The 19768-nt window shown below is 42.1% G+C and overlaps 1 protein-coding gene across 8 annotated transcripts in view; it reads left to right on the forward strand.

The window, feature by feature from the left end:
• The window catches only part of CACNA2D3 (calcium voltage-gated channel auxiliary subunit alpha2delta 3), a 503883-nt gene that overhangs the window by 373904 nt on the left and 110211 nt on the right, over positions 1 to 19768 (forward strand). For all 8 annotated transcript variants that reach the window (XR_015948236.1, XR_015948235.1, XR_015948238.1 and 5 more), the window contains one exon: positions 15580 to 15663. Coding sequence is in view for 3 of the 8 variants with exons in the window: in XM_088662250.1 (XP_088518376.1) it covers positions 15580 to 15663 (84 nt within the window). In the remaining 5 variants the exon portion in view is untranslated. The remainder of the gene's footprint in view (positions 1 to 15579; positions 15664 to 19768) is intronic.

Genomic DNA, 19768 nt, shown 5'->3' on the forward strand with positions numbered 1-19768 from the left:
GAGTACCGTATATACTCGTGTACAAGCCGAGTTTTCCAGCACATTTTTAATGCTGAAAAAGGCCCCCTCGGCTTATACTCGAGTGAGGGTCCCACTTGCCTGTTCTCCGGTCTCTCCCGGTCATCTGCGGGTGCCTTTGTGGGTAGTCCAATGATTGCTAATATCACTGCTCTTCTTTTCTCCTGCACACCGGCAGCCTCTGTGTTGTCCGTGCTGTACTGGGCAAGATCATGCCCGCTTCTGTGTGCTGGTACCTGGGGTACACTGCATCCTGGTCAGATGAATGTCAGATGCAGCTGCTCTTCTTCTCCCACTCTTCTCCAGGGCTGTGACCAATGACGTAGCCTTTACAGTCTTACCTGTGCTTGGTCACACCCCCTTGCTCTGCCCAAGCATTGCTGAATACGAGTACCGGTATATCTCTGGTCTTGGATATACAGTACGTTTGTTTACAGTACTTAGTCTGCTATATTTTATAAATTGATCTCTTTTAAGAACAATAACTAGGGCTTCTTTTTGGAGTAGGGCTTACGGTATATTTTGAGAATTCAGTCGCTATGGTACGGCATTCTTTTTCAAAGTCTCTCTCTCTCTTTTTTTTATCCTGTTAGAAATGGGTCCCAATTCTTCTAATCCGGGACCAAAACAAAAACGCAGGTCATACAAAGCTGGTTTCAAACTTAAGGTTGTGTCAAGAGCAGAAGAAAGCAATAACAGTACCTGTATTGCAAGTAGGGAATTTTGTGTTGACGAAAAACAAGTGAGGGAGTGGCAGAAAATGAAAGTTGACTTGGAAAAGATTCCAAAGGCAAAAAAAGCATGACATGGTTTAACAACTTCATATGGGGCTCTAGAGACTGACCTAGGCAGAGACTGATACCCACCCTAGGTTTATACTTGAGTCAATAAGTTTCCCCAGATTTTGTGGTTAAATTAGGTGCATTGGCTTATATTCGGGTCGGCTTATACTCAAGTACATGGTATTTAGCTTTTGCTCAACTCTATCGATTCCTTTGAAGATATATGTTATGCTTTGTAATGTATTGTATGAAAATCCACACTCTTTGAAACCAGCTTTGCACTTTAAGAGCATTATAAGAAGAATGTTCTTTTCTGGTTGGACTAGATCAAGATGAATCCTCCCCAGTTTCCTTGAACTCTCACATCCTATTTTACTGACATTATTTGATGTACTGAACAAAGTCACACAAAGCCTTTCACATCTCCCTCAATGAGCATTACATAGATGGCCGTGAGCCTATTGTGCCCATCCACCCCAAAAACCAGATTTCCACTCATACAACTGGATTTCCTCTTCTGCTCCCCCCACAGTCCCTTGTATGTTCTGTTATGGGAGACCCTTTGGAGCAGATTTTGGGGACTATTGGGAGCTCCAGGAGAGAGAGAGAGAGAAGGAAGGAAGGAAGGAAGGAAGGAAGGAAGGAAGGAAGGAAGGAAGGAAGGAAGGAAGGAAGGGAGGAAGGAAGGAAGGAAGGAAGGAAGGAAGGAAGGAAGGAAGGAAGGAAGGAAGGAATGGCAGCCCTGTGGTATTCAGGGAAGTCCACTCATGAGACATTAGATTTCATCCTATGTGCTTACTAGATCCCATTTTATTTCATGGCCTGTTTCTATCATGATTCAAAAGGATGCGGAAGGATTCATTTGTGTAAATATGTATATGCTGCAGGAATATTTATCTCATTTAAAAATAGCATTTGAACTAAAGCCTTGTGTGGACCATTAGTAAACACATAAACTCTTTATAAAAAAATTCCTTCAGTAGCACCTTAAAGACCAACTAAATATAAACTTAGTTGGTCTTTAAGGTGCTACTGAAGGAATTTTTTTATTTTGCTTCGACTCAGACCAACACGGCTACCTACCTGTAACATAAACTCTTTATGTGCAGCATCCCCCTTATTTTGCTCAGCGGTACTGTTCCATTTAAATGAATGGGTATCCTGTTTCTGCAAGGAATCTATGACCACACAAAATGCACATACTAATTGTAGAACTGGGATCCAGGAGGATATGCATCAGATCTGTTCAGTTAGTATTCAAAACAAGTTCCTGAGCTTTCAAAATCCTTTAATCCAGTTGATGGATCTCAGGATCCTAGTACAAAGTAGGTCCTGCAAGGCAGATATCTTCCTACTCTGTGAAACTTAAAAGTAACACAAGGGCCCTTACCTTGTCTTCTTCCTTTCTTTAATTATGGGTTCCATAAACTAGATCTCATGCATTCCTTGTTTAAGAGGGAAATGTGGAATGAATTCCAGCAACAATAAATGATACAAGACAGATTGGCAAATGATGTAATCTCCCTTCCTTGTTTTTGTTCATGACAGCAGTTTTTTTAATGGGAAAAAGTGGATGTTTCCCTTCCTCACATCACTGCACATCTCTGGCTCATTACCATACACAATCATTCCAATGGTAAGTGCACAGATAAATAAAACCCATGAGACCAGGGAGCTCACTACATTATATGCATTCCGTGGGTTTTGGGAGTACTGATTTAAAAATAAAATAAAAATCTGGATCCTTCAGCATGGTTTCATATCAGCACAGCAGTAGAAGGAACTTAAAAGCCATCTCAATTTTCTCATTTATTTGAAGGATATGAACATATAGCCTGATTAGCTTGTGTATGCTGTGCAGGTCAGAGGTGCTTGTGGGATGAAGAGCAACTTAATTGCAATGAATTCAAATGATCAACTAATAACCAGTAGTAACTAATGAGAGAAAATTCCCATTTGATGTTTTATTTATTTTTAGTGGTGCAGTGATTATTGGAATGGTTTGTTACGCTGGGAAAATTGCAAATGCGAATGGGCCAGAAGTCATTGTGTGTATGAAGGAAATTTGCTCTCAGATCATATAAGTTATTGGGACTATGAAGATTTTTTAAAATGATTCATTAGCCATGCAGTAGGAGGAGGTATTGTGAAATACATTCCCCTTTGGAGGGGGCTAACATATGAAGTAAGTGTATTCTACAAAAAGTCAAGTTAAAGCTGTCTAGCAATTCTTCATTTCAGCCATATTTTGATTGATATGTTTGCGGACTTGAACTTCATAACTGAATCATCTTGTTGAGATTCTGTTCCCTGCCAGGTTTACACAAATCAGAAAGGGGGGAGCTGTGACCTTCCGTAGGTTGTTGGACTACAACTCCCATCATTCGTGCCGCTTGGGGCTGATAGGAGTTGGAGCCTAACAGCAATCTGGAGGGCCACAGGTTCAGCATTCCTGACATAAATAACACTTTTAATTGTGATCATTGTCAATTAAGTTGACATTCTCTTGATCAAGTCTTCAAAAAAAAAAAGCTAGTGTTGACATTCAGAGGAGTACAGTAAGTTTAAATTAGCCACAGTATCTTCCAAACCCTATGGATAAACAAAGGTGAGTGTAACTCAAATCATCTGAGTAGCTTTCCTTATAGATACTTGTGCTGGTGATGAACTATGTAAGATCAGACATTAGATGGCAGCATAGCACTGCCATGTATAATCAACCATTGACATAGCCTTCACTGGAATCTGAGCAGGCAGAGCCATTATTCAAAACATATATATATATATATATATATATATATATATATATATGCATGCATGTTTTGAATATGTTGTGTTTATGTAAAAAGTGAAAGTTAAGACTTGTATTGAATGTGTTTCTCTTTACTGCAAAACACAGTATTATTAAAATACAGAAACAAAGCCCCACTGGCATAAAATCATATATGGCAACAAGGAAACAGAAACTCTATATGTTTCACTTTCTGCTACATTTGAAAGCTCTGTTTGGCTGCAGTATGGAAATATTAACAGGAAATGTTTCTACGGTCCAAAGAAGCAGCCTTGAAAAAATGCATATACTTAAAACGCACAGTGATATATATATATATATATATATATATATATATATATATATATATATATATATATAAAATCTTCCACAACGGGAAAACTAGTAGGCGTCAGAGAGACAAAAATGGAAAAACACCAGCCACAATTCAAAACACAATAGTAATGACTCCTCTTGTATTACAGATTAGAATATATAGTAATACTGTGTAATACAGAGCACAGGAAACATCTTCAAATTAATTCCATTTGTTCTCATCTTGTGTCTTAAAAACATAAAGTATATATATATATATTAACATATATTTGTAAAAAATTACAGATATAACACACATATATATTTGTAAAAAAAAAAATACATTCTTAGGTGTGTGTGTGCGCGCACACGCGCACACACACCACACACACACACAGAGAGAGAGAGTCCCAAGCCCTTTACAAATAATTATTTCCCAGTGAAATAAAAGGAACAATTCAAATAATGTATTTTGTTACCCTACATCCTGACATAGTATCATTCACAGGGACATTCTCACATGCTGAATGTCAGCTGGGCTGCTGAGTCCAGCCACTTCAATCATTAACTTAGTTTTTCTTTTTAGTGAGTGAATGTCACTCAGTCACTTCATTTATACCTCTAAAATTGCCCAGACTCTTCCTAAAACTTTGAAGAGCATTGGCATCCCCCCCTAGTTCCTCTCCCCCAAGTGATGAAAAAAATTGGGATGAATGAAGGCTTATAAGGGAGTAACTGCTTTGAGAGACCCAATCAATTTAGAATTTTGGCAGAATAATCCCAGTTTGTGCTGCTCGCTATGGTTAGGAGGTGTCCTCCTGACAGGCTTCACCAGCAGTGGGCTGCACCATTGCAGAGGCCCTTGCCAAAGGTGGTATTTGAAGCAGCGGAAACAAGCAGTAGGTCCTCGGGGTGATTTGGGGAAGAGAGGGCAGAGCTGGGCTGGCAATGGATCAAAGCAAACACAGTTCCTGGAGAGGAGTGTAGTTTTGGACCGCTGTGCTGCAGCAGCCTAAAGCTGGCCCAGCAAAATAGGTACAGCATCTCTTCCCTCACCTTCTGCCTCAGCCAGCAGGAGCCAACAGCAAGGAATCTGCCACTGCACACTTTTGCTCCGGTTAGGACTGCACCCTTAAAAGCCTACACCATTTGGGCTTTCAGTGTGAGCACACATACACTCAGATTTTCAGTGGTTCTCACAAGCTACCTGGCAAGCTGCCCTGTGGACCAGCAGTGGTGTTCTATGCTTGGACCATCCAAAGCTCCTCATCAATAATTGAGCTCCCTTGTTTTCATCCATAGGACCCTTCTAACCATTCTTTAACCTATGCTCCATGTAAAGTGCCTTGTTGTGGTGGATGCAATGATGCCAGCTCCATAGCCAAGTTTATGTACACAATCTTTCTCCCTCGGTGATAAATTTTTCAGCCACCATGTATCAGCATGAACATTGCAAGTGGGACAAAATTAGGCCCATACTGTATAAATAAAATTGGAAGTGTTTTAAATTAAAATGCCAACTATATTCAGGATGATTCTCCTCATACTGTCAAAATTTCTCTTATGGACTGAGAAATAAATCCAACTGAAACAAGTGGGACTTAATTCAGATGTATTCTGGTCCAAATAGTGCGCTAGTATAAATCAGAGGCAATTAAAAGTTTACCGCCTCTTAATATGGAATTTTGGCTCTCATAACTATTGAAATCAGTGCGCCTTTTCAGTAAAATCTGGTTTCAGTTGAGGTGTAGGTTTCTCAGTTTGCTTATTGGACTCATACAGCTTTAAACTTATTTCTGTGGGACTATTCGCTCTAATAAAGTTTAATAGCATGTGTAAATGCTTCCAGTTCTGAGTCGTAGCCAATTTCATGTTGATACCGCATTAAGACGTTGGTCTTGAAAAAGCAGTTGATCCGCTACTTTAGCGTTGAGGACCTGTCGCCCTCCCAGTGGGGCTAGTAAAATGGAACAGAATAGTAAATATTGGACCCAATTTTGGTTGTGCATCAGAAGAGAGGGAAGCCATTTTACGTAAGTGGAAGCCCTTGCACAGGCGAAAACTGCTCCAAGAGTGTAGCAAGGAAAATTCACAAGTCATTCTTTGGAAATCATTTGAACTTGCTTCCAAGTAAATGTGATTATGATTGAGTGTTTAGGATTTTGAACTATTTCTGTAAACTGCTTTTTACTAAAAATCAACTCGTATATAAATGTTAACTCCGATCCATGACTCCAGTACTATTATTGTCCAAGAGCAAAGAGGTGTGTGTTCTCCATGCCTCCTTAAATGTATCAAAGGTATTGATGACAAACTTAGTTGGTCTCTAAGGTGCTGCTGGAGGGGATAATAAAGTAACACATTTCAGTTTAATAATTTTGTTTGCTGGGGGGGTGCAGGGGGAGACTCCCTGGTCCTGAACAGGATAACTGTGCCCCTGAAAGACCAGGTGCGCAGCCTGGGAGTCATTTGGGACTCACAGCTGTCCATGGAAGCGCAGGTCAATTCTGTGTCCAGGGCAGCTGGCTACCAACTCCCATCTGGTACGCCGGCTTAGACTCTACCTGCCCACAGACTGTTTCACCCAAGTTGTGCACGCCCTGGTTATCTCCCGCTTGGACTACTGCAATGCACTCTATGTGGGGCTGCCTTTGAAAGTGATTCGGAAACTACAACTAATCTAGAATGCGGCAGCTAGACTGGTGGCTGGGAGTGACCATTGGGACCATATAACACTGGCCCTAAAGGATCTTCACTGGCTCCCAGTACGTTTCTGAGCACAATTCAAAGTGTTGGTGCTGATCTTCAAAGCCCTAAACGGCCTCGGCCCCCATCACTCAGCCTGGACACTGAGGTCCTCCTCCAAGGGTCTTCTGCTGGTTCCCTCAATGTGAGAAGCAAAGCAACAGGGAACCAGGCGGAGGGCCTTCTAGGTAGTGACACCCTCCCTTCAGATGTCAAAGAGATAATTTTAGAAGACATCTGAAGGCAGCTATGTGTTGGGAGGTTTTTAACGCTTGATGTTTTTATTATGTTTTTAGATATGCTTTAAGCTGCCCAGAGTGGGCGGGGTATAAATAATAAAATTATTTGTTATTATTTTACAGCAGGCTGTTGAACTTTCATTTTCTGAAAAGAACCTCATCAGCTGTTGTACTTTGTTTTGTTTATAGGCACCAATGGTGGATTGAGAAGCATCATGGATTAGACACAATTTAATTTAGGAATATAATGTTAGCATTATGTTATCAAACCATAAGCGAGAAAAAGACACTGAGAACCTGCCACAGGGTTTTATTCCCCCCACCCCCCAATAAATGGTTTGTTTTTTTAAAAAAATTGAAATAGAGATTCAAACCACACACCAGATTTTCCATGCGTTGTTAAGAGCTTGTATAATAGATCATACAAAGACAAGAGGAAAGTGGCCCCCTGCTGCCACTTGTCTCCAGCACCTGGGATTCAAAGGTATATTCTGTTTTCCATTGACACTGGTGCCCACATTTGTTAAGACCACTGACTCCTTGTCAAGACCCTCTTTCATCAATTTATCATAACATTTCATGATGCCCACCAACCTTTGCGCCCATGCCAAAACCCTGTAATTTCAATGAGCAAAACTGCCACTAGGAGCACTCTAACCCAGAAGCATATAATTGATGAAAGGATATCAGCTCATCGCCATAGATGGAGTTTCTTATTTTTTCAAACATTAGGCCCACTTATTCCACGCTAGCACTGCATACAGGCCACCAACACCAGTATATTATCTCATTTAACAATATGTATTTTCCATCAAGGAAGATCTCCGTATTAACAGTGTAGCCAGGTCAGGTACAATTTGCACTGAGCTCTCTGCATTTGCCCTGCATGAAAATAATCATGCAGTTTGCTTCTAGTTCCACTCCTCTTCCATCTCCTATTCTTACGACCACACACATGTGATGGTTTAACTCTGCTGTTTCTTTGCAGGCGCAGTTGGCCATGTGATCTTACACTTATTCCTAGTCATGTAGGATAGCTCAGTGCAAATGAAACTTTCCTTTACTTAACAGGCAAACTGCAACTCATGTACGTAATAAGAACACAAATTCCCAACATTAGTTCAGATATGATGGCAGTGTTGGTTTCATTTTTGTAGTAATCCTGTATTCTACAAAATCCTATTTGTTCTTCTTTCAAAAGGTAGTTAACGTGATAAATATTCACAAAATCATAACTGCCCTTATACAATTGTTTTCATCATTGCCTTTGGTAAAGGAAGGTGTGTGTATATATAGGAATGAAAGATAAAAAACCTTCCCCTAAATACGATGGCAGTTTCGTACCCAGAGCAAGTTGCTGAGTTTAAATTAAACATTAACAGCCACAATGCATTGTATGTAGCAAAAAAAGACCCGGTGTATTTAAAGATTGCTAAACCAGTATTAAGGCTTTCATAGCTGTAAATTCTGGGAAAATTTGTTTCTCCTAATATAGAAAAACAGAGAAATCCAAGTCTCAGAGGAAACATTAATGCCCCACTTAAACGGTGTTAGCCTTTCATAAGCAGCAAATCTCATTTCTCTCTGGGGAGTCCTGCCTGAAAACTAAGATAACCTACACTTACCCTTGCTTTTTGAGAGACTCCATAAAACTCTACAGCTGTAGCTGACAGTGGAATATTTAAATGATTTGAACAGTGTAAATGCCTTGTGTTCATTTAAATAACTGAAGAGTTCAATTACTTTAATGTCAACAATTATTCCTGTCGGAGTTTACATGTTAAAAAAGAAAGAGCATCTGAATCCCTGTGAGGGCATTAAATTGCTATCTAATTAGCAATCCTAAATTACATATATTAAAAAGATAATTAACAGTTTGAATGCTTTGCTGGAAAAACCAGTTGCACATACAAATGAAATGCAAGAAATTTGGTAGTAATATACTTGCAGTTCACTTTGCTTCTTTACTTTCAACTTTGACATTAGGTAGAAACAAGCTCACCGAGTTTTAAGTCTGGTAATGTTGAAATGATGGCAGATGGTTTAAATTATTTCCACTCTAAGGAGATATAATTATAAGCAGCTGTCATTTTTACATAATCCTGAATGATAAGGTCTTAAGAATGCAAATTAAATCCTAAATTAAGAGGGTTTGCCGTGGAAAGAATCAAGTACACGTCACACTACTAATCTGCTTGTATGTGGTTGATCTGATCTGAAGGTATTGTTTACCCAGCCTTTATAGGTACATAAAGATCTGTGCACTATTTTCGCTGTCATTAATTTAGACCAGGGGTAGCCAATGTGGTACCCTCCAAATTTTATTTAGCTCCTATCATCCCTGGTTATGCTGGCCGAGGCTGATGGGCTTTGGAGTCCAATGGTAGCTGGATGGCACCATGTTGTCTACCCCTTATTTCGATCAATACTTCTTAAAGCCTTGTAGTAAGGAAGCTCCTTTTAGTCATGCTTGATCCATTTGGCTCTCCAGAAATACAAAACAGAGGGCAGATTCTCCATTTCATATGACAAAATTACCACAAGGCATTTTACCACAAGATCCAAGTGCTTCAGGCTATTCCATACAGCTACCTTTTCACTTTGTGAAAGTAGAATTTACCACATTTTTTGGGGGGGGGGAGAGACTTTTGAAAAGCAGCAAGTTCCAGCTGTACTGAAGAGCGACTTTATCTCCACAGAAGTAGCATGAGAGGACAGCCAAGGTAAAAATAAAGATACCTCAGCTGTATAATCTGTCTATAGCAAAGGTTCTCAGCTCAGAAAGAAGAGGCAATGGTGCTTTGAGGGCCTTTAGACTCCAGGCTTGTGGGATGTGCTCTGTTTTTAGTTAGGGTTTTTTTTTTTACTAGAACCCCAAGATCCACCAACGAGAGTCAGAACAGCAATGGGGGTGTCAGCGTATTCTTAGAATTAAGTAACAGAGTGCCTATGAGCATATCCTCATAGTCCTGTCACACACAAAATCCTACCCCAACAAACTTTATCTCAGCAGCCTAATTTAGAAGGGTGTTGTTGTTATTGTTATTATCCGTGTTGCTGTTGACAGTCAGAATCCTTGCTGATATGCTGTAAATCAGTCTGAGATCTAGTGGAAGCTATCTTCTGTCTAGCCAGTACATTCTGATCTACCTTTGCTTCAAAGTTATCCAAAGTTGAAAATATTGATGGGAGAGGTGGGAGAAGTTCCAATAGATCTCATTATCAGTTGCATTGATAGATACTTTGCAACAGCTTGCATTGCTATGATTAGGTAGGTTTGATGTATTAGGACAATCTTCTGTATCTTTGTCCAAGCATTGCAGGTGGTTGGACTAGATGACTCTCGGGGTCCCTTCCAACTCTGCAGTTCTATAATTCTGTGGTACCAACAGCTGTTTATATCTCTTTAGAAGACTTTTTCACTTTGAGAACCAGAGGTTTAGATGTGTTCTGTGTTAGTTGTCACATAAGCATATATTTGGGGGTGGGGGGATGAGAAATTTTTCTCATACGTTACATTGCCAGGGGCTTCTTTCAGGGCTGTATATCTTTATTTGCTTCCCTTTTTTCCCCTGTGTGAAAGCTGAGGTTTATTCCCCCACCCACTGCCCCTCCTTTTATGTGACATAGTTAAGGGTTGGGGTTTTTTCCCATTGCATTATGGGTTGGAAATTTTACTGCATGGCAGATTGTTACTGCCAGCTGGCATGGACCTCCAATCCAAAATAACTGGTCTTCATTGCCAACCATAATCTAAGAATTTCTGGATTAAAAACTTAAATTATAGCTTTGGTCTGCAGCTCTTTCTTTGGAAAGGGAGGGAAAAGGTTAGCTCTTACTCTCTTATAAGAAAGCAAAGAAAGTCACACTTTTGTTTAATCTTAATCTTGGGAGTTTGCTCTTACAAGGACCCTTTTATGAGTGAACACATTTCAAATGCTTTACAAATTCAGGGCCCAGCAGGGCTCAGTAAAGGATCGTGCTCAACTACAAAATAAATGCAGCTCACATGATACCAGAATTGCAGGAAACCAGTTTTTTTTAAAAAAAACAAATTAAATAAAAAAAGCTTAAAAGCCTGCCAGTGGAGATTTAAACTGAGAGCCCGTGCTGCTCCCAGACACATCCCCAGGGGGAGAGTTGTACGTATGCCAACTAAATTCTTCCTCTGGGAATTTAACTCTGATAAATGGAGCAGAGAGGGAGTTTTGCAGCTCCAAAGGCTGAAGCCTAACTTCCATTCTAATAATGAAACCTAACACTGGGTGGGGTTCCCTAGGCTAGACTTGTCACGTGATATTTCTGCCTTACCTTGTTAAGTGCTCACTCGCTAAGAAAGTATGTTGTCTAGAGCCAAGGATATTAGCAAACTGGATTTGCATGTTGCTTTTAAAATGTTACTCTCCCCCCTCTCCCTCCCCATCTCCCTATTACATGCTTGAGTCATTTGGATATTTGAACTAAACAAATTCCTTATCCCACCGGCAACACCTGGCAGTGTTGCATGCCTTTTTAAACTTCTGCTTCTTCCATCAATGCAGGGGAACAAGATCTAGGAGAGGTTCCTGCTGCAGGAAGATTGGGGGGAGGGGAGGTACCTTCCCACTGTAGCCCACTCTCTTCAGGAAGGGTTCCCAACTCTCTGGGGAAGCTTTCCAAAAAGAGGGGGGAAATGGTGAAAATCCCCTCTCCTTTCCCCGCAATGGGATTATTCTGTGAGTGAAGTTTAAAGCAGAAGCAGGAACATTGCTGAAATCAAACCACAGGCCTATCACGTCCAACATCCTATCACTGTGGCCAAGCAGATGACTTTAGGAAGTCAACGATCATGGCATGCAGGCAATAATAGCCCTCTCCCATGGTTGTTCCCCAGTGCCGGGACATCAACTATCTGGATTCAAGCCAATCTGTATTATTTATATTAACTTGATTTACACCCTGCATTACTTACAACAACTTGAGAGCAACAATGCAAGATAAAAGAAAGAGAAAAACTGAGATAGAAATAATTATAAAAGCATGATAACAATGAGAAAAGCAATATTAATGTTTCAGCAACGTGCCAGATTAAACCTGTAACAGTTACCCAAAAGCCTTCCAAAAACAAGGAGTTTCAGTGCTTTCCCATGTTTGCTATGGGTTTCATACATGTTCCATCAGGCTGGTACTGCTATCAGCATGCCAATGGTGTCAGCCTCCTCCCTTGGGCAACTCACATTGGCTGCTGGAGAGTGGGCAAGGAGGAAGGGAGGCTGCCACTACTGCGGCCCAGCCCCAGTGGTGGGGCAGGCAGGCAGTCAGAGGAAGAAAGGGGGAGCGGATAATAATAATAATAATAATAATTTATTATTTATACCCCGCCCATCTGGCCGGGTTCCCCCAGCCACTCTGGGCAGCTTCCAACAAAACAGAAATTCTAAAATACAGAAATCCATCAAACATTAAAATACAGAAATCCATTAAACATTAAAAGCTTCCCTAAACAGGGCTGCCTTGAGATGCCTTCTAAAGGTCTGGTAATTGTTGTTCTCTTTGACCTCTAGTGGGAGGGCATTCCACAGGGTGGGTGCCACTACCGAGAAGGCCCTCTGCCTGGTTCCCTGTAACTTGGCTTTTCGTAGTGAGGGAACCGCCAGAAGGCCCTCGGAGCTGGACCTCAGTGTCCGGGCAGAACGATGGAGGTGGAGACGCTCCTTCAGGTATACCGGACCGAGGCCGTTTAGGGCTTTAAAGGTCAACACCAACACTTTGAATTGTGTTCGGAAACGTACTGGGAGCCAATGTAGGTCTTTCAGGACCGGTGTTATGTGGTCTCGGCGGCCGCTCCCAGTCACCAGTCTAGCTGCCGCATTCTGGATTAGTTGTAGTTTCCGGGTCACCTTCAAAGGTAGCCCCACGTAGAGCGCATTGCAGTAGTCCAAGCGAGAGATAACTAGAGCATGCACCACTCTGGAGAGACAGTCAGTGGGCAGGTAGGGACTCAGCCTGCGTACCAGATGGAGCTGATAAACAGCTGCCTTGGACACAGAGTTGACCTGTGCCTCCATGGACAGCTGTGAGTCTAAGATGACTCCCAGGCTGCGCACCTGGTCTTTCAGGGGCACAGTTACCCCATTCAGGACCAGGGAGTCCTCCACACCCGCCCGCCTCCTGTCCCCCACAAACAGTACTTCTGTCTTGTCAGGATTCAATCTCAATCACAAGGAGTCTTGATTTTTTATTTTTTTTAAAAAAAAAACACGCTTTTTGCGCCTGCATTTAATTTTGCTCCTTTCTAATATTTATTTATTTATTTGTGGTTTTTCTTTTTGTAAATCAAAATCTCAGGACAGTGGAGGGTGTGTAGCGGTGGTGAAAATGCATGGGTGTGTGTGATTTAAAAAATGGGGGGGGGGGTTGAGGAGGGTCAGTTGCGGGAGTGAGTGGGAAATGTCCCTATTTTCATCTGAGGAATGTTGCAGGGTATGTAATACCTCAAAAGGATTAGAGTGAGATTGAGAGGACAATCGTTAGTTTTCCTTATGCCGGGCTGTGGAAGAGGGTCAGATTGAGCGGAGGTCTCCCTCTGCTCAGCTCTGCTGTCTGAGCAGGCCTGCTGCCTGCTGCCAAATATGAGGGTAGGCAAGAGTATTGGTTATACCAATGTCGGCAGAGCCCAGAGAAAAGACCCCATAATGTGCTGTTCTGAGAGTGGCAGTTTGCTGGATCTTAAACTAGTATTGTTGTGTATTGATTCAAAGGATATTATATCTGTATTACTATTGTCTGTATTCACATTAGGGTAAAGCAGGCACCCCCAAACTGCAGCCCTCCAGATGTTTTGGCCTACAACTCCCATGACCCCTAGATAACAGGACCAGTGGTCAGGGATGATGGGAATTGTAGTCCAAAACATCTGGAGGGCCGACGTTTGGGGGTGCCTGGGGTAAAGTTTGGGGGTGCCTGGGGTAAAGTAGCTACTTTTGGTTCCAGAAGGAACAGCTACCGGTACTATTGGTTCATTTAAACTGCTGCATTTGGATCCTCAGTCCTATTGGTTTCCACCAAAAGGCAGCACTGTGATTGCTTGATATTGTTCCCTCCAAAATGTATCCCTTTTAAGCAAGTTCCCTTTCCCTATAAATGTAGCTTCCCTCTCCTCAGGGCTCAGTCTTGTTTGCCTTAATAAAGAAGAGTTACTAGAGAAACTGTCTCCAGCATACTATGTCAGAGAGCGGTAATGCTTGCTGAAATCACGAACCCCCACGTCACAACAAGTGTCACTGCTGTTGGGTGATGGCCTCAAGCCTGATTCAAACCCGATCACTACCGTATGCTAACATGGAGCTTGTGAAGGAGCGGGTCTGAATGGTCTTCCCCCTCTTCCACTGCAGCGGAGCTGTAGGTGAAGTAAATAATTCTGCCACTCTGCAGAACCCTGCTGGTGTGGAGTGGGGAGGTTGTATTTTGCCCTAAATGTGGAAATGTTCTGAAACATGCTGGCCAAAATAAAAATGTTCAGAAGATGCTACAATCCTCAGAAATTTAGCCCTCTGTCATTTCTGTGTGAGTAAAGGTAAAAATGTTTATAGATTGCCATACTGAGATTACAGAATCCATTGTGCAATGCAACTGTGAGCAAAGTGTGTGTGCTTAAAAAGAATTTAACAGCTTTTCTTGAAGCAAACAATTCCTTAGAGTAATGCTGGCAGAATTAGTATAGGCAGTTAGATTTTTGGCAGAATTCATAGCTTGGTGCCAGAAAAGAGTTTTTCAGATGGATGTCTTCCTGTGGATTTTGTACAGCCTTAGTTTTAACACTGAGTAATACAGAATAACTAACTGTGTGCACTTGAGATGTACTCGTAACAGAATGCATTGATTTATTTTCTTGGGTGAGCTCACAACATTTCATTGTAGGTATTAGCTTTAACCCATAACAAGGTGTTTCTTCAGGGTCTCTCAGTTGTGATGTGCAGCAGGGGGCAGGATTTTCCTACATTACAGGAACGCCAGTGTCAAAGCCATTTGTCATCATGTGATGCTTATTTTAAAATGTGAGATTTACAGTGTTGCCATATTAGTGATAAAAAACAAATAGCATGTCTCTATTAGTGTGCTTCTTGTGTTCTCCCACCCATCTGCCCCCATGAAAGGGCTGATAAACTACAGTATCAGCAGATATTAACACCAAACTTCCTAGGAATAGGGCCTTATCTTGTTTAAAGAGAAATATGTAAACGTTTTGTTGATAACACTTTAGGAAATATCACTTCCTGCATGGCTGCAGAGCTAGTTCAGGATGTATTTTATAAACTTTGAGAGTACGACTTGCATACTTTCCATATGGTGTAGTAGCTGGCAGTCTAATGTATCTGTGGTGCTCTTCCAAAGCAATTTTCTTTTATTAGGTGTCCAAGTTTATTTGTCCCTGATCCCTCGGTGTCAAGGGCACACTGACAATTGCTGTGCTTACAGTCTGTGAAAAGGGCACATTCTGATGAAAGGAAATCCATTCTGGAGCCCCAAAGAGTTGTGTTAAAACAAAACACTTGTTTGTGTAAAGCTGTTGTGTGCTTACCTCGGGATTAACCAAAGACATTGCTGAAACCACCCACTGCATCTAAACACCTATCTAGCATAAAAGCTGAACTTGAGGTTGTAAAGAAATGGCTCATCATTTTGTCCAATGTCTTTTTAAAAAATAAACACATATTTTTTAAAACTCTAGTATGAAGAAGTAAAAAAGCGAAGGAAGCCCAACTATAGCAGCGTCGACCTTTCCGAGGTGGAGTGGGAAGACAGGGATGATGTGGTGAGTGATTTGTTCTGTCAGAGCTTGTCAGAAAGGTCATTGCATTCACTAGTATATCACTTTCAAGTGTTAAGCAGCAGGAAGAAAAGAGAAGCGAAAGGTAATGGCCCTTGTTCTTCCCCTTCTCCATTTAAATTTTATTTTTGTCTTCTCGTTTTGTATTAGTTCCCCCCCCCCCCAGGTATATACAGTACTGACTTTCTCACTCTTCTTCCACTTCGTACATACGTACCCCGTGTATAGATGTACCAAGGATATAGTGCCATTTGCCGTGCACAACATCTTGCTTTCCGTTGGTTACCATGGAAGTGACCCTCAAGGGCAGGCCATATTGGGTGGTGGTCCAGGGAAGCACTTAATAAGAGGCCGTGTGTATAAATCCCTACACTGCTTTGGTTCATTTGGTTCATTTAATCTGCTGCTCAGTGACGGGGGGCGGGGAGAGAATAGAAGATAGCCCAGTGTTATATGGAGCCTGGGTGGGATTCAACTATTGTGCCCCACTAGTGGAAACCCATGCAAGGACTTCTGCTAGTGCAGCAGTGCTTTCCCTCCCTGTCCTCACCACACAGTGCTGAATTTATGTATAAGCTAAACAAGCTATAGCTTAGGGCCCTGCTCTCTTGGGGGCCCCAAAAAAATTTAAAGGAAAAAAAAACTGGATGTACATTTCCAAAATATAAGATAAAAATAAAAAAAAATAAAACCTACATACAGCAACAGTGTTTTGTGTTGTGTAGGCTCCTATTTGTTATGTGCAAATGGCTTTAGATACCTATTAGGTCCATAAATTACCATGTAGCATATATTCAACCCAAAAAACAGCCACAATTGGTTGTTGACAAAGGACAGCTGGGCGTATAAAGGGCCCCATTACCTTCAATAGCTTAGGGCCTCATCAAACCTAAATCCGGCCCTGTCACCACATCTATAAAAAATAATGGCTCTAGAGGGGTTGGGAGAATCCCCAGAACAATGTGTGAGGGGGAGAAGATGGGGGGGATCATTCTGTCTGGCAAGCCAACATCCTTGCGCTGACAGAACAATTGCCCTAGTGCTACACTGAATTCCCCCTGAGTTTACTTGTTAAACTTCTACTCTTAGCCCACGTAGAACTGATATACCAGCTGCAGTGGGAAGGGGCAGAAAGGTTTCAGGAAGCCAGAATCTGTATGTCATGTGGAGAGGATTGGCATAACATATAATTCTAGGGAGGCTCATATTCAAACCCATGCTCAGGCCTACTCTCTCAGCCTAATGCTTCTCATAGCTGTATAGGTCAAATGAAACAAACACACTTGGCCACCTTGCGAAGACAGAAAGGTGAAAAACCAGGGTATAAATATTGCAATAAATAAATAACCCGAATGTGCTTAGTGGGAAGATGGGAAATAAAGGTGATAAATAATCACAGGATAGATAGTACATACAGCTGTAAGGATTGGCAGAGGGAGACTAGTCCTGTTACAAGCTCCACCAGCCATAGAGCTTGGTAAGAACTTCAAACTTTCAAAAGCCAGGAGTCACCTCTAGGTCCTGCTGAGTAAATACCATTTAGATGTTAGATTACACAAGAGCAAACCCTGTGCCAAATTTTGCCAGGCTGCTCTATATCTCTGAAGAAACGTCTCTGTTGCTTATGAAGCAGTTTAAAATGCCAGAAACCAACCAATATTTTAAAAAGAACCACATTTTTGGTCTCTGTCCAAACCCCAGAATCCAGAACTGCAAGATCATGTTAGTGCTGTCCATCTAACACTTTCTTTTAGGTATGTGCTAATCTTTTCAGTTAAGTCCTTTCTGTTCCAAGATCATGCTCTGCCCTTTTTTCATATCTGTGTTGTCCAGTCAGCTTGCATCTCCCTTCCGTGTCATTCTTTATTTACATGTCAATTCCTTGAGCTGCACTGTATCAAAAGTCTTCCTTATGTCCATGGCTTAACCTTTGCCTGGTCTTTCTGTTACTTCCACCATAAATCTGATTTGTTAGGCATGATTCGTTTTGTGCAAATCCATGCTGACTGTCCTTAATTAAATCATAACTTTCCAGGTGTTCTCCTTTCGGTTCCTGTTATTGAGCTTTTCCCATAATGTCTGCGCCGACTAAAGTCATGCTTGCATGTCTGCATTTTCATAGATATTTCCTAGCACTCTTCTCAAATATCAGCAGTACATTAGCATCCCCTATATCCTTCCAAAACCCACTCATTTTGGAGAGGTTTTGAATATATCAACGGAAGGTTCCCATATTTACAGTGTCACGTCTTTCTGAAATCTGGGATTCATCACGTATGTCTGCCTCTGGAGCATTATCAGCATTCAGATGTAGGCATTTTTTTATCCTTTTTCTCCAACTCAAGTTTATGTTTTCCTTCTCCCTTGCAAAATATATGTCTGATTCTGTCAGCCCACCCCTACTCAGTTTATAAAGAATGAAACAGTTCAGGGCTTTAGCAGTGCCAGTCTTTCTTTATTTTGCTGATTAAATCAGTTCATCTTTTCAGGGACTTTTCACCTCTTCCCTTCTGCTCTTACGATTTCTGCTCCTAAACATTTCCACTAGATTATGTGATGTTTCTAAAATATACTCGGAGTCGAGAGTGAATTTCATGCTCTTTATTCAGCTCGTAGTCATTGAAGAGAAGAAGAATGCCCTTTTCCCAAAACCATCTGCTTATATACATTATTTACACAATGGGCTTTGCGTGATTGGCTACTTCAGGGCTACAACTGTGGGCCAATCAGTTTGTGGATTGACTTCTGCCAGCAGCCTGATTGGCTGCTCCTGCAGGCCAATCAGGTTGCGGATTCACTTCCACCTGGAGTTGGATTGGGTGGCTCCTGCGGACCAATCAGACTGCTGATTCTGGATCCTATTGTTCTATGATTCAGCTCAGTACATAACAGTTTCCTACATTCTTTTCTGCATTTTCAACCTGAACTTTGGCGTAATTCATTTCAAAATGAGATTTGCAAGTGAAATTCCCCACTTGTGCAATTCAAATCAAAATACCCAGATTCTGCAATTGCTGAAGTCCATTGAACATCTCACCAGAGACTCAAAGACTTCTATTTAATCTGTGCATTAGCACTCACTGGAGAGCACCTGCACTATCAAGCTTTCTAGAAGAAGGGAAAAGACTGACCCCCCCCCCTTCAAATTGAAACCGGGATAGGCATCTTGTCCTTAGACTAGTTTGCAGAGGTCAAGGGAGGGGCCTGCTGTTATAATGCTGCTCTCATCAAGAAAGGGACCAAGGGTAGTAGTAAGCAGTTAGTACACCTCAGATCCTGTTATCTCCGTGGTCGGAGCTGGGGTGGGGAGATTTATTTTTCTTATTCCCTGCCAGTCAGAAGAATATTTGAGAGTGTGGTTGCTGACTCAGTACATCTCACAGGCATATAAACTTGAACTGTTGCTGCTGTAGCAGTGGCAGCAAAACTTCACCAACACAATATCTTGGGTTGACTCCGGACACTAACATGTCCAGTGTCATCTTCCAATTATTTGGACATCTGCTGGGGCCGGCATTTGTTTGAGACCACGTCATCATCTCAGCATTACTGTGACTTCAGCCACCACTCTGGCCCAGCGGTGGAGGGGCTTTAGCTCCCCCAATATTTTTTTTGGCAGGGGGCAGTGCCCCCCAATATTGAGGGAGCCGCCACTGGGTGCGCTCCGTGCACCCCAGCCTCCACCCAGCAGCCCAGGAGCCGGGCTGCAGCTGGGATGAATGAAGCAAAGATCGCCCATGCTTGTCCCAAACTCCGCACGGCTGGGAGGAGCATGGGCAGTCTTTGATTCACTTGTCCCAGTCTCTGCCTGGCTCCTGAGCTCCTGGACTGTGGCTGGGATGAGCAAACACAGAGATCGTCCCCCCCCCCGTGCGTCCTGCCCCCACCTGGCACCCTCCAGGTGGCATCACGTGATGCATCATGTCAGATGACCGCACACCCTCAATTGGAGGGTGGGGGCAAGACGATGCCCCTGCTCTGGCCCTCTGTTGGTTCAAATGTGACTGCTGTTGACCCTGGCAATACTGCAGCCACCAAACAGTCCAACCCCAAAAGGCTTCCTTAGTGTTGATAGAGATATATAGAAGCT

Source organism: Zootoca vivipara, chromosome 2, assembly GCF_965207765.1.
Source record: "Zootoca vivipara chromosome 2, rZooViv2.hap1.1, whole genome shotgun sequence".
In the NCBI taxonomy this organism is placed as follows: Eukaryota; Metazoa; Chordata; class Lepidosauria; order Squamata; family Lacertidae; genus Zootoca; species Zootoca vivipara.